Genomic DNA, 18,113 nt, shown 5'->3' on the forward strand with positions numbered 1-18,113 from the left:
GTTAAAGGAACAGGCCACCATTTTTCCATACTGTGATATGTTCTTCCCTGAGCTTAGACGAGTTGAAACGTGCCTGTCTGGTTTTTGTGCGTGCCCGTGGAAGAGCTTGGTCGCTTCTAACTTCACCCCGTTTGGAGCTATAAGAATACATTGGGAGAGGCCAAATGCTAACAACATCTCTGGTCGTTTTGCATGATTGAGGGCACACAGACCTTCCATACTGTGATATGTTCTTCCCTGAGCTTAGACGAGTTGAAACGTACCTGTCTAGTCTTTGTGCCCGTGGAAGAGCGTGGTAGCTTCCAACTTCACCCCCGTTTGGAGCTATAGGAATACATTGGGAGAGGCCAAATGCTAGCAACATATTTGGTTGTTTTGCATGATTGAGGGCACGCACAAAGACCAGACAAGTACGAATCAACTCGTCTAAGCTCAGGTAAGAACATATCTCAGTGTGGAAAAACAGTGGCCTGTTCCTTTAAGGTGTTCAGTATCAGGCTTAGCGCGCAGTCTTTCGGGTGCAGTTTCATCACCTTTGTCGCAGCAGGTGCACCACGTTTATTCTCTACGTTGCCATGCATTATTCACATTCATGGCATTTAGGGCTGACCTTTAGAGATCCCAGAAAGAAACCAGGTCTGAGACACTGCCCACACACAGGGGGTCAGTCAGTCACTTTAGTAAAGCCAGGTGCAAAAGCTGCCCATTATGCACGCGCAGCTAAAGTGATCAATTAGCTGTAATATAAATGTGGCACCGGGTTCGCGGCCGTAAACATTATGGATGGTGATGTCTAAAGCCATTTATTTGCCACGCTCTGGTGGATTTGCGGCTGATGTGATTGAGGTGGGCGTGGCTCGGCGCAGAGGCTGAGGGGGAGAAAGGCGCACACTGGAGAAGACGGGGGATCAGAGGAGCGGACGCACGGTGCGTAACGGCAGAGAAGCGGCTGGAGAGATGGGCGACAAACCAGGCACCAGGTAAGGCTACTCGCTTCATATTTACAACATTGGCCTCATCAACTCCAGAGTTCAACTCGTTTTGCCGTTTCAGAACGCGCGCAGTAAAAAAAAAAAAACAAGATTAACGTCCTGTTTTGAAAATGTTGTTTTACGCTGAACATTAAGAGATTCCACCGTGGTTCATGTAAACCATATGGGTATTACGCAACAGGATGTTTATAATAGATACACGAAAAACAGCGAAAGTTCCCAACTGCATAACAGGAAATGTGATTGGCACATTCTCCACAGTTTAATGGTTATTTTTAGGCCTGGTATTCATGGAGAGTAGACGCAATATCTGATTTAGAACTATTTATCAAAACAGACCTTGTAGCCTTTGCTGCTCTGCTGTCAGGCGCCTGCACAGTTCTTGGTCAAAGAGTTTGGTCAGCAAAAAGGCTATTTCTTACACAAAACTGAAACAAGTGGCTTGAATTTACTGTTAACTGTATGTGAATAACAATGCAAACCCTATGAACATGTAATTGTAGGCCAGACATAGGCTAATAGAGATATTCTGTACTTAAAGACCCTTCCAAAAGTAAAGCATGTTGAGTGAAATGATCTTTCTAACATCCACTAAGGTCAATTCAAACAATCATTTCAATATGGACATTTCAGAGTTTACTTTTCTAATGTTCCCACTTCTCTTTCACGGTTGTTTGCACTTTTAAACAGAAGTTGGTAAATGCCATGTTAGCGTTACTTGCGAGCTATACAGTTCTTCCCTGCACTGTCACTCGGAGGGATTTGCTGAGGCAGAGCTTTTTGGTGACCCGGGTTTTCAGGAAGTGAGGGACCTTTCGTGCTCTCCGTCCGCCCGGATGCATCTACGAACGTTTTTTCCCCACAAAACAGCACATTCCTGACGGTCTTCTGCGGGCCCCGTCACCTGATGTGCAAGGGTCACCGACTAAATTAGCAGGAGGTTTAGCTTTCTGGTCAGAATTTCAGATTGCCTCTCCATTTGTGTCTTCTCCCTCTCAATGAGACAACCCTGACCTTATCTCCTGAACTTTCTCATGCCAAAATGAGATAACCCATGACTCCTTCTCTCATGGTTTTTCCTCATGTCTCACATTGTGTGCACGTCAGCTTAAAAAACACCACTCTTGACATTTGCTTGGGCTCTCCCTGTGTGTACACAAGAGGCTTTTAACTCAGCCTTTGCAGAACATCACCATGCATAAGGATGAGCCACTTTCCTGTGATGAGGGTTGGTTAATGTGCATTTTGATTGGCCACTTTTCCTGGAAAGTCTGCGCCCATTTCCTGTTTAGTTTGAGCCGAGCCACGGGCGACTCTTTGCGGCGCTCCTATTATAGCTGCTTGATGCTTAGTCTCCATTAAACACATTGATAAAGTAGTTCAGGATTGAGAGCAAAGTATTGTCTCATATTGTCTTTTCCTTATGTCTTTTATAGGGTCTTTAAAAAGTCCAGCCCAAACAGTAAGGTGGGTTTAGTTCACTCCAAGCACTATTTATGTGTGTCTGTCTGTGTCTGTGTGTGTTCAATTGTTTTTACTCTTGTTTGTTCTCAGCTTACAGTGTATCTCGGAAAGAGGGACTTTGTCGACCACTTGGACCAAGTAGACCCAGTAGGTGAGTCCAAAAGATAGACACGGTATTTTTTTCAAAGGGTTTTTAAAGCCACACACTGCAGAATATTCCTAGATAACATACTCCAATTAAAGTATATCAGCAATAGTATACATGCTCCTACTGATCAGCTTAGACATATCGTTTGGCTACTTGTAATCTGTAGTAGGTCTGAGGAGGGGCAAACCCACTCACTGTAAAGATTTCCACATCTTTAGAAATTATTACTTTCATGTGTTTGAGTTTGAGTGTTGCATTTTCTAAATAAATTTTAAAAAATGAGTCGAAAACCTTCTTGACTGGAGCTTACAGCCTAGAGGCCAGTGTAACGCCTCATTTGAAAGCTAAGACCCACAGAACTGATCTTTTTCCTTGTGTTATCGTCACTTTATTCAGGTTTTTTATTTGAACCTCATTGTTTAGTTGCTCTTTTTTTGATTTTTCTGGGCTTTTTCATCACATTTATGTTGAGTTTTTGTCACTTTTATTGCTGCCTGCACTTTCAACACTTTTTTGTCATTTTTTTGTTGCTCTTTTGTGGCTTTTTTAATTCACTTTTCAGTTTGCCTTTTTTTTTTTTGCGTTTTCTTCTCATTTTTGTCACAATTTTTTCCAGGAAGCTTTTAGATTTGGGTAAAGCCAAACTGGAGAAAATGTGCTCGGTTCAGGTTGAGAGGTTTTAAATAGGAGAGAGTATTGTTCAGCAAGTTAGAATGGTACTGGTGAGTGAGGAGCTGCTTGGCAGGTCATGAAACAAATACTGTAGGAAATGTATTCGCGTCAGTAGGGGTTATAGTGAGGTGATAGTAGCTGCCGGATGTCATTCTTGTAATTGGTTGCTCTCGATGCTAGTCAGTCCCTCGTGAACTCTTCTATCTGGTGAGGAAGAGGCTGCATATTCATGTAATTATCCAGTGCCCTGATTGTTGTGTTAGTGAGGGTAACTGTTTAAGTTGAGAATCTTCGGGTTGTGCTGGATAAGTCACATTCTCCTCATCTATTGAAGATCTCGGGGGCTGGGACTGTGGCGACTTTTTGTTTTGGTCAGGCAGTTTTATGTTTATTCTCTCTTTATTGTGTGTGTTTTCAGATGGAGTAGTGCTAGTAGATCCAGAGTATCTCAAAGACCGCAAAGGTAAATTGATCTCACCCCTTATTATTAACCATATACTATATAGAATTATACATTGTTCATCATCATCTCTCTGCTTTCATGTTGCTGTTTGTCTGTGTAGTATTTGTGAACCTGACCTGTGCGTTCCGATATGGCCGCGAGGACCTGGACGTCCTGGGACTGTCTTTTCGAAAAGTTCTCTTCAACAGCACGGTCCAAGTGTTCCCCGCGCCGCCTGTGTGCCAGCAGAATCTGAGTCAGCTACAGGAGAAACTGGTCAAGAAACTGGGACAACACGCCTACCCCTTCGACTTTACTGTAATGTACCACTCTCAATACTAACCCCTCGTGAAGATGACTTATAGACAGAGCGTGATGTTTTTGGTCTTACCATCTTCAGTGTTAAATGAAACAAAAATCTTTTTATGTTTTGAGGCTGTAAGAAAACAATATTAGTCTTGATTTTATTCTGTGGGAGGAGGTGATACTCTATTAAAGCCATCCATCACCTCTGGGACGTCCCTTTTGGAGCATTAGCTTTATTGAACTCATCCTTACAAATTACAGCACATTTATGCTCCAGCAAAGAGTTGAACCCCTAAGATTTACTCACACGTTTGTAATACATTCCTTTTGTCATAATCAGAACAAATGTATTGACTTCCTAAATCGAGAGCGAAGCTTTCAGCTTTATTTGAACAATTCCTGTCAGGCAACCAACATGAGAGAACTACATTTTATACCTCATATGATAGTATAGACTACCCATTTCAGTAGAGCATAGTTAAAACTTTTATTATTTAAACGTTTTTTGGGGATTTAATCACAATCACAGTTCCGTCCTTGGAATATGGAATCCTCTTTCTATCTTTGTCAAATATATTTTTCAAAATAACAATTTGAAGTGTTTTCGTATTTGGTCGGGGCGCCTTTAGCTTTGATTACAGCACACATTTGCTGGGCAAGTTTCTGCAATGTCAAAAGATCAAGTGTTGCATTCGTTTTTCACCAAGATCTTGTATTGATGATGGGAGAGTGTGACCACTGTGCAAAGCCTTCTCCAGCATGTCCCAAAGATTCTCAATGGGGTTCATCTTAGAATAAGCCTGTGCCGTCAGGGAAGAGGAAATCCATCGATGGAATAACCTGGTCATTCAGGATGCTCGGCTGATCTCATTCTTCGAGCTCACAGTGTTGTTGAACCTCGACCTGACCAACTGCAGTGACCCCAGATCAGATAGTTTGTTAAATCCAGGTGGTGACTTTTTTTGTCAGGGAGTGTATATGAGCAGAAGTTCACTGCATGAGAAAATGGCATTCCTCATCTTGAATCTAAGAATCTCCAGAGTTCAGACACTGAGCTTTATTTACTTGATGGTCTTGATATGGGACAGGTGCTGCTGGTTTAGTGGAGGGAATTGCTTAATGTTCTTGTCCAAACTGGTCATTTGGATTTTACAAGAGTTTACCTGAGATCTGGAGACACAAATATGCATTATTTACTAAATATTTACAAAGAAATGTAACATGCCTGACTTTTAATGCTTAACAGCGACTTCATCTCATCAAAGTGAAGAATAATTCTAAAACCCAGTGAGACAGCGAGGAGTAAGATCAGTCTATATATATTTACAGATCCCCCACAGCCTGCCGTGCTCCGTGACCCTCCAGCCGGGCCCGGAGGAGACGGGGAAGGCCTGCGGGGTGGACTATGAGCTCCAGGGGTTTTGTGCCAAGACGGAAGACGAGAAGATCCACCAGAGGAACTCAGTGCACCTGCTCATCAGGAAGGTCCAGTACGCTCCGGAGAAACCCGGCCCGCAGCCTATGCAGGAGACGAGCCGCAACTTCCTCCTGTCTGACAGAATCCTGCATTTGGAGGCGTCACTGGACAAAGAGGTACACCACCCAATCACACTCCGGCGGTCTGTCACATTTTTTGAGAGATTTGTTGATATTTAATTCATGGCTTATTTTACGGCATAATTTGTCCCTGAAAATGTCCTTGAGCAAAACACTTCAGCCAAGACAGTGTGGCTAATGATGGTTCCTTTGTAGTTGTATTATCACGGGGAGCCCATCAACATCAACGTCCACGTCACCAACAACTCCACCAAAACAGTGAAGAAGATCAAAGTATCTGGTAATGCATAAACCTTAGTGCGACGTGCAGTGACTCGGTTCTAACGCCGCTGTTGTCGTGTGGTTCGTAGTTCGACAGTACACGGACATCTGCCTCTTCTCCACGGCCCAGTACATGTGCCCGGTGGCGATGGTCGAGGCGGAGTGAGTACACTTCAAAGTCATGCATCTTTCTTTGATTCGAGCGGGGCCTCAGCTTTTGCCTTGTAACGTCTCTCTCCAGGGACCAGGTGAGTCCCAGCTCGACCCTGTGTAAGATCTACACTCTGACTCCGGTGCTAGGGCCCAACAGGGAGAAGAGGGGCCTCGCTTTGGACGGGAAACTCAAGCACGAGGACACCAACCTTGCCTCCAGCACCATGTATGAACACACAGCACTGTTCTTTTAGATTACGCTCATTAGAACACGTCTATCTTTGCTTGTATCTTCTGATGGTTCTATTAATGGAAGGCGCTGTGTACGTACAACAAATAAGTTCTAAACATAATGTTCACGTCTTACAGAATGAAGGAGGCGTCCGACAAGGAGACTATGGGCATCCTGGTGTCTTACAAAGTCCGAGTCAAGGCCGTGGTGTCTCTAGGATCGTGAGTGAACATCATTGGAGTATAGCTACTAATCGTTTCAACATTTTATCCCATCTTACTCTTAACCTCTTAACCCCCGCCTTAACCGAGCGCATTGTCCCCAGTTCCGGCTTTACCCACATTTAAAAGCCTCTTAACTGCAGAGCAACAGTGTAATGCCTCATTTGAAAGCTAAGGCCTACAAAAGTGATCCTAACTTTTTTGTCACATTGAGGCCGCGTATCTGTTTCTCTTTTGTCACTCTGTTGGCACTTTTTTGTCGCTCTTTTGTTGCTTTTTTTCATTATTTTTTCGTTGCTTTTCTGTCGTGTTTTCGGCACGTTTTTGTCACTCTATCGTCGCCTTTTCATTGCGTTTTTGTAGGGTTTTTTTTGCAGTTTTTTCTGTCACTTCTTTGTTGTGTTTTCATCCGTGTTATTTTGACACTTTTTTCAAGAAAGCTTTTGGATTTGCTTTATGCTAAACTGGGGGAAATGTCCTTGGTTAATTAAAACTAGACTTACATTTTCCACTTTTTCCACCTTTTCTTTGCCCTACAATGCCTTTGAAGGGACATCGATAAACTATAAAAACACCCATTTGAAATTGACTGGCCTCCAGAACTACATAAGGCCCTTTTGTGCAACTGTAAATTGAACATAAACCATAATTGCATTTCTTTGCCAGGCAATTTGACCCCTGCGGGCAATAACAGCGCGGCAGAAGATAATGACTCCTAATAGCGTGCCTTCTGTAGAGTCTAACATGTTTGGTTGATTGCATGGTAACTGTGGGTCTTCAGGGACGTTGCTGTGGAGCTTCCATTTGTTCTGATGCATCCCAAACCTAAAGAAGAGGCGCACACTCCTCCCGCACATCCAGGTAGGCTCTCACGCATAAGAACGGAGACAGCGGCAAAACGATGGCGTTTAACGAACTGTTCTTTGCTACAGAGACCAGCGTTCTGGTGGATACTAACCTGATAGAGCTGGAGACGAAGTAAGTGCGGCCCTCGCTGTCATTTCAGCCGATTTGATGTATATGAATCAACAGGCTTTAGAGGGGCTTTGGGGATTCACTTCATTTGATTGGAGTGCACGACTCAGCAAGTCTGCAAATAAAGTGGATTTAAGCTGTGGAAGCTTAATGGTGAAAACGTCAGGCTAACCTTTCAAAAGTTTATTAAAGTAACAACATGTGAAACCTAGAAAATTGATTATATAAATCAATTCAAGTTATGAGCAAAGGCCACAGAGCAGGAATCGTTTAACATGCAAACAGGAACTCGGAAACCTGCTCTGATGCTAAGGGCAATGAAGTCAAGCCAACATTATGAATATGAAATAAGCTTCTCATGCCTGCCACTAAATCATTGTTATAAATTATTCATGTTTTGAATCTTGTTAATATACACCGGCTGGGTTAGTTTTCATTTAGAAATGAGTACAGTGCCATGCTGAATGGCTTACAGTGAGAACCAGCAATGTTTTATTCCATTATTTTATCTTTTGCAGTGAACCTTCTCAGGCGGATGAATTGGTCTTTGAAGACTTTGCCCGTTTGCAGCTCACAGAATTGATATGAAGACCCCTTCAGCTGCAGTCACTGTCGAGGCAGACTCTCATACATACACTAGCACTGTGACATAGACCCTGCGCTCAGTGTAGAAACGTTTATAGTGGCCTTTTACACATCTTGTTAATGTCTAATTAGCAAGGGGATAATCAATCGTAGCAACGGAGATGTACGTCCTGTGATTAAAAGAGTGAATCTACTGCAGCATATTCTTGTTGATATGTGCATACATATCTAGTATTAGCCCTGGGTCATCACAAGTTGGTCTGTATATTACATTCCATACATCCAATTCTATATTGTACTGCAATTAATCTGTTATTACTGGTAAATATTAAGATGTATTGTTTAAATAAAGGGAAGAAATGCCTGACTGTTTTACTACTGAACCTTGCTTGACAACCAATATTAAATAATTAAAAAGGGAGTTGAGAAATCACTCATTTGTCAACTTCCAAACCGACTCAATAAGTACAACTACAGTAAAAATGTGCAATAACTCTTAGTATTGACGAAATGTCTACACTACACAAGACCGTTTAAGAGCGAAATGGGAAATTTGGCAAGAGGGTGGGGGCGTAAAAGAAACTGAGGAACCCATACTCTTATGATGTTCAAGTTCCTTTCATTTGCAGGAAGAGAAAATAACAAAACAAGCATATTGGGTATCAAAATGACTATACATCAGTTAAAATTCTCAACTCAGTCACACTGTAGAAAAACATACAAAATCTACATCAAATAGAACATGAAGAATCACTGCCACTGGTCACATGTCATTGAACATGTAGCGGGTGTGAATGGAGTCTGTATTCATGAGTCTGTATTCTCATGTATGCTGCTGCTGCTGCTGCTGCTGCTGCTGCTGCTGCTGCTGCTGCTGCTGCTCGAGCATGACTTCACAGGTGCGTCCCAGTTCACCCAGTTTAACCTTGGCGTATTCCGCCCTGTTCAGGGCCATCTGACAGTCCTTACGGGCCGAATACGTGGAGCCCTCGTGAGGCTGACCAGTAGCCACCTGAGGAAAAAAACAGTTGCTTTTACTAATCTGCTTCTCTCCATATATGAATCTAATGAAAACTTGACTTTGCATTGTTAAACACAGGAATATCTTTTAATAGAAGGACCTGTGTGAGGTATCTGATCTGTCCACTCAGCTCACTCTCCACACGGTTCACAGAGCTCTGGAACTGCAGCAGCTGTCTGTCCAAAAGGCTGGCGTTGTGTTTGTCTTTGGACAACTCCAGTACAATGTTACCTACAATCCAAACACAAGGGTTTATTCTATTAAGTGCTCCCAGCTCTCCATTAACATCATGCTTGACTTTGATCAGTCAGTAAAACAAAAGGATAATGTTTGTTTTTATTGATTCACATTGTGATTGACACATTTTAGCTCAGACATTTGTTCTTTCCAGCCATGTCAATCTGTAATAAATCTAATCCAAAGGAATAGCAGACAAATACACAGGTTCTAAATATGCTCATAAGAAGATTTAAGGCAAAACTACTAAATCAAAACTTATATTATAGCGCAGTGCTCCTTGTAGGCCTACATATGTTTTGATTGACAACACACACACATCTTTGCCCACATTACTAAACTAATATAACAATGAAAACAAGGTCTAATTTGAAAGCTCTTACCTGCGCACTGTAGGATCATGGCTATCTCCTTCTCCACCTCCTCCAGAGCCCTGAGTCGCTCGTTGGCCATCAATAACTCGTGCTATATTCACCAAACATAAAGCATAAGCTGAATCTTTCTTAAATTATCCCTGATAACATTAGCCTGAGTAAAGCGGCCAAACAAACCACGGAGAGCCCCCTGATAACACCGGCCGTCGCACAGAGATGACGTGTGCGCGGCGCAGAGGCAAAGATGGCTGCCCAGTCCTGGCTGCATGGCCCGTCTGCTATGCGTCTCACGGAGGGATTGGTGTCGGTTCTGAAGGAGCAGCGGCCGGAGTATTTACCGGGTCTCCTGTCCAGTTACAGAGAGCACGGCGTGTTCCCGACGCAGGTGAGAGCGGCCCCAAACCGCGGCGTTTAGCCCGAGAGCAGGACGCTTTAGCCCGGCGAGGCTACAGCAGCTGCACCGGGATGGATGGACAGCTTTGTTGTGCTGCACATCTGGGGGAGCGCCAGTCTTACGATCTGGCAGATTAAGTGTTCGTTTTAAGCACAGTTTTCAATCTGTGGAGGCAAACGTGTGCTTTCTTTCCACAGGGGGCGAGTGCGGTTGGAGGCCTCGTGGGTTTTAGCAATGCCAAACTTGGCTCGAGTAAGACCAGGTGAGGTGACAGCAGTGTGGGCTCGTTCACCGACAATGTGGCATCAAAATGATTGCACTGAATGTAAACATGTCTGCGATACATACACAGCGGGGTCATTATGAGGCTTAAAGTGCGTATGACACATTCGACACAATTTTAGCTAAAACATTTAACACAATTTTATAATTAAGATTTTGCGAAAAGTTTTACCCAGCTTTCTTTCGCTTGGCCATTTTCATGTTTATAGTTTCACTTCCTTATTGGACGTTGACAGGAAGTGACATAGATGAAGGCAAACCATTTTAGACTGTTGCCGTGCCAACCATGTTAGGTCATTGGGCAATGATATGGAACTTTACTTTTTATCTATGTCACTTCCTGTCAAAAAAAAAACTTTTCTGCCCAACGTTTCTTCACTAAAATTGCTGCTTCACTGAAATAACATGATAATTATGCAACTTATGTTATCCTTCTAAATAAGTTATATTTTCAAAAGTCAAATGCACTCTAAATACATTTTTGTATTCTATATTATCCATCCATTATTCAGCCAATGGTCAGAGGAAAGCCCTGCTTGTTGTTAAAGTGCAAATGGGATTTTTCAGGAAGGGGTAGAGTCTGTGTAACTTGCAGTGCTTAGCCACATTACAATCTATCATTTTTTTTGCAATGACCCTTCACCACACACACACCTCAGCCCCAGGCATATCGAAGAGATCAACTTCTTGATAAATGGCTCACCTTTTATTGATTTTGGTTTAAATAGTGCTGTGCATTTTGACGAATCATCTGATCATGACTTTATTCCTGTGGTGATCTGCTATTTTGCTGATCCCATTAGGCATAAACACATTTTCTCCCACTCGCTCCCTCTTTCAGCTTTCAGAATCCGCAGATGACTTAACTTGGCTCTTACAGGCAATAAAACATTACTAAGTGCCCACGAATTGACAGTCATGACATTAAACCTTTAACAAATCGCCTGCCCCAGTATGTGATCTAATTGAAAGTTGTTTTGCTGAATGTTGCAGGTTCGAGGGCCTGTGTTTGCTCTCGATGCTGGTCAAGGACAGCTCCAGCGAAGTTTTCCATCAGCACTGCCTCTCCTGGCTGCGCTCCCTACAGCAGGTTATCCAGGTAGCATCATAAACCCATGGTAAATGTTTCCCACTCTTGCTAAATTGGCGCCATACTAATTTTGTCGCTCCGTGTCCAGTCTCAAGCTCCGATCCAGACCATTCAGCTGGCGGTGAACATTTTAAAAGATGTGCTGCAGTACTCGTCACAAATCGCTGAGCTGTCCAGAGATGTGGGTCTCAACTCCATCCTGGGCATCCTCACGTCTCTGCTAGGTCTTAAATCAGAGGTATGCGGGATCATACTCTTCTCGATTGCGTGCTTCCTGTCGTGTAATCCTTTACCCTGCTTTTGTGATGACAGTGTGAGTTGGCAGCTATGGAAGGGATGACCGCTTGTATGAACCACTACCCACGCGCTTGTGGGTCATTGAGGGTAAGGCTTTGATGGAATGTGTTGAAAACTTGCATTGAATAACACTTTTGAATTCTTCCTAGGATAAGCTTGGAGCGTATTTCCTTTCTAAAATGGATAGCACCAACAAGAAGAGTCAAGAGGTATATCGATTTCTACTTTATATACAGTCGTAGGGTTGCACTACTAATCAGAATGGAATCTAGAAATACTAATGATTTGTGATTTCCCTACATAATGTATCCTATATTGAGATGGGCCTGTGTTGTACCTCCTCAGATGGCGTGCCAGTGTTACGGTCGCCTGCCCTGTCTAGGGGGCCTATTGGATCGAGGGGTGGGGGCAGGAAGGGCAGAGGGCTGGACCACTCAGATTCACTGCCTGCTCGCTTCAGCCAACGCTCTCCTGGATCAGATCTACCACGGATCAGAGACGGGTGCGTCATAGAGGTTGATTTATTTATTTTTGACTTATTTTAAGAAGTGGTGTGAGTTGTGTGCTGTGCTGTGCTCTGCAGAAGGAACAGTGCAATATGAAGGCCCAGGGGTGGAGCTAGCCTTCCCTCCTCTCGACCATTCCGACCCCCTCTTGGTGCTTCAGCTCCAGCACCGATACACAGCGGTTTGTCTGGCACTAAAGCACACTCTCAGGTAACTTGATCAAAGAGTTGTTAAAAGGCATTGCAACATAAACATTTATATGTCTCCGTTAAATATGTGTCCATCAGGGTGGATCCAGCATCAGCAGTCCGGCTCCCTGTCAGACCAATACTTAATCTTGTGTGTCGAGCCCTCGCTGTCAGTTCTAAAAGCATAGTAAGGACACATTCCTAAAGTTATCATAAACTTTGATTTGTTGAAATAATGGCAGACTATGCCAATGAATGGTATTTGTACTGAGTGTCTTTATTTCAATTTCAGAATCTAACTGGGGATGGCAGTGTGAGGTTGCTGGTCTTGCCTATCATACACACCAACACTCTGGAGGTCCTATCTGCACTTATTTCTGCGTGAGTAGAACATATGTTTATGAACATTGTTTTGTTGAGGAAAAAGTGGTTCTCAAATCTGCCTCCTCCCCAGATCACGTGTGGGAATGGTTCAGTACGCTGCAGTCCTGCAGAGGTTGTTTTCTCAGACTCTGTCAGCTTGGACACCTCTACCTGAGACCAGTCTGGGCCAGCAGAGAGCATACAGGTAAGATTCAATGAGCAGTTGTTTATCTTAAATACATATATATGGCACAAATCCTAATGTGGCACAAGCTAATTACCGCACTATTTAAAAAAAAAAAAAAAACAGAACAATATGGATGCTGTCATCATTCCAGGACAATATGAATTCAGATTTATACATTTAATATTTGCTGTATACTTGTTTTGCATGGATTATTCCTGTGGACTGGATCATCACTATTTTACACATGTGCTTTAAAAGGCAAAAGGATAAATGAATATACCATCTTTATATTTATTCCTTGTTACCCCTCAGTTCTGTGCGGGTAGCGGTGTACAAGGCTTTAGAGCTGTGGGTGCAGGTGACTGGAGCCTCGGCAAACATCCTCCAGGGCAGCGCTGCTCACTCTGAGCTCCTGTTCACTCATCTGCTGGGGGAAATCACGCCAGGAGCCGACGCCATCAAGGTCACCGCCAACTTCATATACATTTTCATGCTACTACTTAAACAAAATGACACCACTAAATAATGTTTGTCCACTGTGCAGCTTCGAGCGGGGCTGTCCGCGGATGTGGTCCAAGGAGGGAAGCCCGGTCCCCGCAGAACAAAGACTTTGGTCATGTCAGACTCTACACCCATGCTCCAGAGAAAAGGAGACCAGTTAGCCAATGTAGACACATGTGTTTCTGCCCTTAGAGGTGAGCTTCCCAGAGGCCTTAAAATGACTCATGAGTTTGAATTGTATTTGTAATGTCTTTTTTCTTTTTCAGTTCTAAAAGAAATTATATTGACCAGTGGTACACTACTAAAAGATGAAGTCCACAAGGTGCCAAGTTATAAAACAATGTGTTGTGGCTTTGCTCTGACAGCAAAATTAATATGTTTGCTTTGTCTTTTTAGCGCCTCCACGATGTGGTGTTGCCGTTGTGTGTGCGTCTTCAGCAGCAACTGAACTGTAGTACCACAAGTGAATCAGCAGGGGGAGTCAGTGGCCAGTACAACAGCGCCCTGAGCAGACAGGAACTCTATCGGTACACGAAGTAAAACATGTATTACATTCAAACTAAAAAGTGCAGGTTTTTTAATAGACGTGTGGGTTTTTTTCTTGTGGAATTCCAGGTTATTGCTGGCTCTTGTCCTGGTCCCTTCCCCGTGTTGGCCTCCCCCTTTGACCTGTGCGGTGTCCATCCTGAGCAGAGGCCGCACAGACAGAAATACCAAGGTTTTTGCTTTCATCATAATGCAGATTCACAATGTGTCGGCTACAACTTTAAAAGCTGTCCTGTTGTTTACCTAAAGTCAAATGGGCATAGCTCATTCTCCCTTTGAGGAAATGATAAGCTCTAATAGCTTTGAGTGAATCGTGCCATTATGCAGTATGCAAACTTGAACTTCTAATGTAAACAGAAACACATCCGACTTGTACAGCTTCCCTTTTTCAACAGAGACAAGAAGAGTGTTTCTTGTAGCTGTATTTTTAGCTAAAGGAGTTTAAGTGAAATATAGAAGATCTTGTTTCTTTTCTAGCTATTTGCAAGTTAACATGGGTGATTTTGTTCCTATTATTACAACTATCAAAGTGTATTCTTGCTAACAGTACTGTGGTGGTTTCTGCAGGTGTCTTCATTCTGCACAGAAGCATTGACCATCTGTAACCTCCTCCTCCATCCTCGATTCCCCTCCATCGCCCTGCCACTACCCCCACTCACCCTTAAACCCACCCCGTCTGCCCAGGGACCCGGTTCAGGACTCGCTTTGCCCAATCTTCTGGTGGGGCCCAATGGCGCTCCTTCCTTCCCCTCCAGACACTCCCTCGGCCTAGGCCATGGCCCTCTGCTGGGCTCCCTTGAGAACCACCTCTCCCTTGTCCCGGGACTACCCGGACAAGCCCCCCCTGACCTAATGTTGTCCCCACACGGACACCCTCCCCACCCCGACTCTGCACCAGTTGGCCCACCAGACGGTCAGCGTCCCGTGTTTGTGCGCTACGACAAAGAAGAAGCCGAGGATGTGGAGATTTCTCTGGCGAGTGATTCAGACGACAGCGTGGTGATTGTCCCCCCAGGTATGCTTGACATGAACAACCAGCAAGAGGAGAGCTTACCCACACCTGTTGCCACTACTGTCCCTTTACCAGGCGCAGACACATCCTCCATGGCAACCACAACATCGGCGCCCTCCACCATGGACGGGATATCCCTGGCTAATGACTTGGCCACCACCTCTCCCCACATAAGCGCATCAAACTCCACTTCTGTGAACTCTTTCCCGTCCTCAAACGTCTCTGTGGTGTCGTTAGTTCCTCCGATGGGTCCGAACGCACTCCCGGGCCCCGCCTCTCTCGGGGAGCCGCTTTCTGTGCGCCCCCAGCTCCAGCAAATGCTAATGCAGCCCAACTCCTCAGCGCCGATGGGACTCCTGCACCAGCTCCAAAACCAGATAAGCCAACCCCCCAGGAGCCTCCAGCACCCACCGGCCGCCCCCACGGCCAGCAACGAGGACTCTGCGGTCATCAACATCAACAGCACGGATGACGAGGAGGAGGACGAGGACATGGAGGACGAAGAAGACATGGAGGACGAGGATGAGGAGGGTCTGGAGGAAGAGGAGGAGGAAGGGAGCGAGTTTGCGGGAGAGGAGTTCTACGATGGCGAAGAGTACGACGACTACGACGAAGAGGAGGCTGAGGAGCTGGACGATGAGGAGGAGGAGGAAGAAGACGAGGAGGGGGACATCCCGCCACTCGAGGGCTCAGAGGACAAAGCGGACGAGAGCGGGACAGAGGAGGTCAGGGCGGCCCGAGCGGTGGCGGAGGAGGGGCCCATAGAGGAGGACTTCAGCGTGGACGCCGAGACAGAGGGCGGCATCGAGGAGGTGCAGACCAGGGCGAGTTACCCCGAGATCAAAGTGCAGCAGGTGGAGAGCATCGGCGTGCTGGAGGAGGCGCGGGAGAGCGAGGGCGAGTCCAGCGTAGACCCCACCATGCCCCAGATCCTGTGCGTCACCGGCGGCACCATGGAGGAGGAGGAGACCACGGAGGGAGGGGAGACGTCCCAGGAGGAGGCGGCAGGATGGGAGCAAGGAGAGGACGCCAAAGTGGAGATAGACGACTCGTCAGACGAACAGGTGCCTATTGAGAATCCACAGGTACCCACTTTTGGGAGTTTATAGAAAATTTGGGGGAAAATGGGCAAAAGAATAGGAGTGTATAAAACAAGGTCACTTCTTTTTGGACCAACAGCATCAAAGCTTAGGTCTAAAGTAGCAGTAGTACCTAAACCTTTTCTCCGATACCAGACTGGTATCGTTTAACAGTGCACAGCCCCAGTCAGGTCTCTTCTGTGCCTATTAGGTGGAGCCGGTGTGTGAAACGTCACAGGACGCCGGCGGCAGTGAGAGCGTTGCCAGCGCTCATCAGGAGGAGGAAGAGGAGCTGGAGGTTTCTCAAGTGGGACAGTCCGATGATGTTAGTGAGAGCGAGACGGGCCCAGCCACAACGGAACAGGAGGAGAAGGTCATCGAGGAGGCGGAGGTAGAGACGGAGGGAGAAGCGGCACAAAGAGACAATGAGGAAGAGGAGGGTAAAGGAGTGAAGAGGAAGAGAGAAGAGGACGCGTCACAGAGCACAGAGAAGAAAAAGGTGATTTATTTTATTATGTAACAATCTGATACTTAAACCATACTAATACAAATGTATAAGCATAGTTTTAGATTGAATAACATTGGAATAAATAGTGGAGACTATAACTATAACTTGCACACTCTAGACAGTAAAGGTTTTGTTCTGATCTCTTTCTTTCACCACAGTGTAATGAAGACTCCATGGCCTCCATGTTAGCCGACTTTGTGGCCTGTCCCCCTGATGAAGAAGAGGGCCCCTCTGGATCAGCCCAGCCCAGTCAGGACTGATCCCATTCCAGCTCTTAGCACTCACTTTTCATCTGTCACACTTTTTACAGGTTTGGTTACCTCATCGTCATCACACCCCTCGCTCTTTACATGTTTTTATTCATGTAATGTACAGAACCATACTCAGAAAGAGCTGCTGGAAGCTGCATTTTAAATGTGTTTCCAATAACTACACTATTGCGTCACGTTGAAAGAGGAAGCTCAGATTACATTACACACAACTTAAAGAGCTGTCCATATGTGTTCTTCTGTGCAGCCGCATTGTGCTACAGACCCGAGCCTGGTTTCTCTTGATTTCTATGTATCTGTTTTTGCTCACTGTCATATGATAAATAACTACTTATAAAATGATTGCATTGTTTCTTCTTTAGTTTGTGTCTACCCCACACACTCGCCTGTCAACTTAAGATTGCCACAGCCTGTTTAGAACAACTGAGCGAGACCTCCACTAAGGCATTAACTCGATGTCATGATGTTTAGGTGGAGCTTAACATTAATCTGCATCCACAGTCCATAAAGAATTGTTAACGTGAGCAGAGCCTTGATGCAAGCTTTATTGATATGATTAAAACCTTTACTTAAGTTATACAATTTTAACCATCGGCTGTAAGGGAGATAAAAAAAGACCCGTATTCTAAAAAATGATAAAGTTAACATTAAAATGACAAAAATGGCCGATTTTGGAGTCCTCTAGTGCTCTAGGGCTGAACCCACTCATCTATTAGTGTATAAGTTTATTTAATTCAATAACTTTTGTCCTCTCACAGTGAGGATATAATGTTGGAGCGCTACCTATTTCTGTGTGGATGGGAGCTACCAAAAATTCGTCCCCAACTGGCAATATACAGTACTGTGCAGGCCGGATGATCTTAAAAATCTTGCTAAAGAAAAAAAATGTAACTGTTTGGATTTTGACCATTCATTCTGTTGAGACGACACAAGAGGCGGCTATGAAGGCTCTACTGTGCTCCTCCAACACACTCTGTTTACCTTGGACCAAGTGGCTGCCCACCAGTGTCCCCTCCCACACAGTGCTCCAAAGTCTGGGCTTCATGCTTGTCCATATTTCCATATGTCCAACATGTTCTGCGATTGTATTCATGTCATTGAGTATTGTTTTTCTTGAGCAGTCCTGAACCTCCCGGTTGTCTGACTTCAAGATGTGTCCTCCATCTTGGCCCAACACTTTTGTTCTATGAACCGACTGATACTTTCAAAAACACAGATGATTCTCCTACTATTACTGTAGTTTATTACTAC

General features: G+C 44.7%; 3 protein-coding genes across 4 annotated transcripts; 2 read left to right on the forward strand and 1 right to left on the reverse strand.

Moving 5' to 3' along the window:
- The first annotated feature begins 841 nt into the window (after positions 1-841).
- Positions 842-8,366, forward strand: arrb2b (arrestin, beta 2b). Its single transcript, XM_079580204.1, has 13 exons — positions 842-980; positions 2,429-2,459; positions 2,547-2,607; positions 3,695-3,739; positions 3,840-4,036; positions 5,354-5,617; positions 5,777-5,861; positions 5,932-6,004; positions 6,084-6,221; positions 6,365-6,448; positions 7,230-7,309; positions 7,381-7,426; positions 7,942-8,366. The coding sequence occupies exons 1-13, from the start codon at positions 958-960 to the stop codon at positions 8,009-8,011; spliced, it is 1,197 nt and encodes a 398-aa protein (XP_079436330.1). The 5' UTR covers positions 842-957; the 3' UTR covers positions 8,012-8,366.
- A 273-nt stretch (positions 8,367-8,639) lies between these two features.
- Positions 8,640-9,850, reverse strand: med11 (mediator complex subunit 11). Its single transcript, XM_079580742.1, has 3 exons — positions 9,650-9,850; positions 9,130-9,260; positions 8,640-9,020 (listed from the first exon to the last, which is right to left on the reverse strand). The coding sequence occupies exons 1-3, from the start codon at positions 9,717-9,719 to the stop codon at positions 8,832-8,834; spliced, it is 390 nt and encodes a 129-aa protein (XP_079436868.1). The 5' UTR covers positions 9,720-9,850; the 3' UTR covers positions 8,640-8,831.
- A 6-nt stretch (positions 9,851-9,856) lies between these two features.
- On the forward strand, positions 9,857-17,194 carry pelp1 (proline, glutamate and leucine rich protein 1). 2 transcript variants are annotated; one of them, XM_079580741.1, is made up of 20 exons: positions 9,857-10,025; positions 10,232-10,296; positions 11,310-11,415; positions 11,495-11,644; positions 11,719-11,790; positions 11,853-11,912; positions 12,049-12,205; positions 12,287-12,419; positions 12,497-12,584; positions 12,690-12,778; positions 12,852-12,965; positions 13,260-13,410; positions 13,492-13,642; positions 13,715-13,770; positions 13,845-13,975; positions 14,064-14,166; positions 14,562-15,009; positions 15,082-16,091; positions 16,297-16,584; positions 16,752-17,194. In XM_079580741.1, the coding sequence occupies exons 1-20, from the start codon at positions 9,885-9,887 to the stop codon at positions 16,851-16,853; spliced, it is 3,615 nt and encodes a 1,204-aa protein (XP_079436867.1). In that variant the 5' UTR covers positions 9,857-9,884; the 3' UTR covers positions 16,854-17,194. The 2 variants fall into 2 exon arrangements, with proteins under 2 accessions (XP_079436867.1, XP_079436866.1); XM_079580740.1 differs by having other exon boundaries at positions 14,562-16,091.
- Positions 17,195-18,113: the final 919 nt, after the last annotated feature.

This window comes from Gobius niger, assembly GCF_951799975.1.
Source record: "Gobius niger genome assembly, chromosome: 21".
In the NCBI taxonomy this organism is placed as follows: Eukaryota; Metazoa; Chordata; class Actinopteri; order Gobiiformes; family Gobiidae; genus Gobius; species Gobius niger.

Bases quoted from the DNA above. Each gene is read 5' to 3' on its own strand.
- med11 (XM_079580742.1), bottom strand. From the start codon at position 9,719: ATGGCCAACGAGCGACTCAGGGCTCTGGAGGAGGTGGAGAAGGAGATA. The intron at 9,261-9,649 runs GTAAGAGCTTTC...TTTGGATTGTAG, and splicing joins CATGATCCTACAGTGCGCAG to GTAACATTGTACTGGAGTTG. The intron at 9,021-9,129 runs GTCCTTCTATTA...TTTTTTCCTCAG, and splicing joins AGATCAGATACCTCACACAG to GTGGCTACTGGTCAGCCTCA.
- pelp1 (XM_079580740.1), top strand. From the start codon at position 9,885: ATGGCTGCCCAGTCCTGGCTGCATGGCCCGTCTGCTATGCGTCTCACG. The intron at 11,416-11,494 runs GTAGCATCATAA...CTCCGTGTCCAG, and splicing joins CCCTACAGCAGGTTATCCAG to TCTCAAGCTCCGATCCAGAC. The intron at 13,643-13,714 runs GTGAGCTTCCCA...TTTCTTTTTCAG, and splicing joins ATGTGTTTCTGCCCTTAGAG to TTCTAAAAGAAATTATATTG.
- arrb2b (XM_079580204.1), top strand. From the start codon at position 958: ATGGGCGACAAACCAGGCACCAG. The intron at 6,222-6,364 runs GTATGAACACAC...CACGTCTTACAG, and splicing joins AACCTTGCCTCCAGCACCAT to AATGAAGGAGGCGTCCGACA. The intron at 7,310-7,380 runs GTAGGCTCTCAC...TCTTTGCTACAG, and splicing joins CACTCCTCCCGCACATCCAG to AGACCAGCGTTCTGGTGGAT.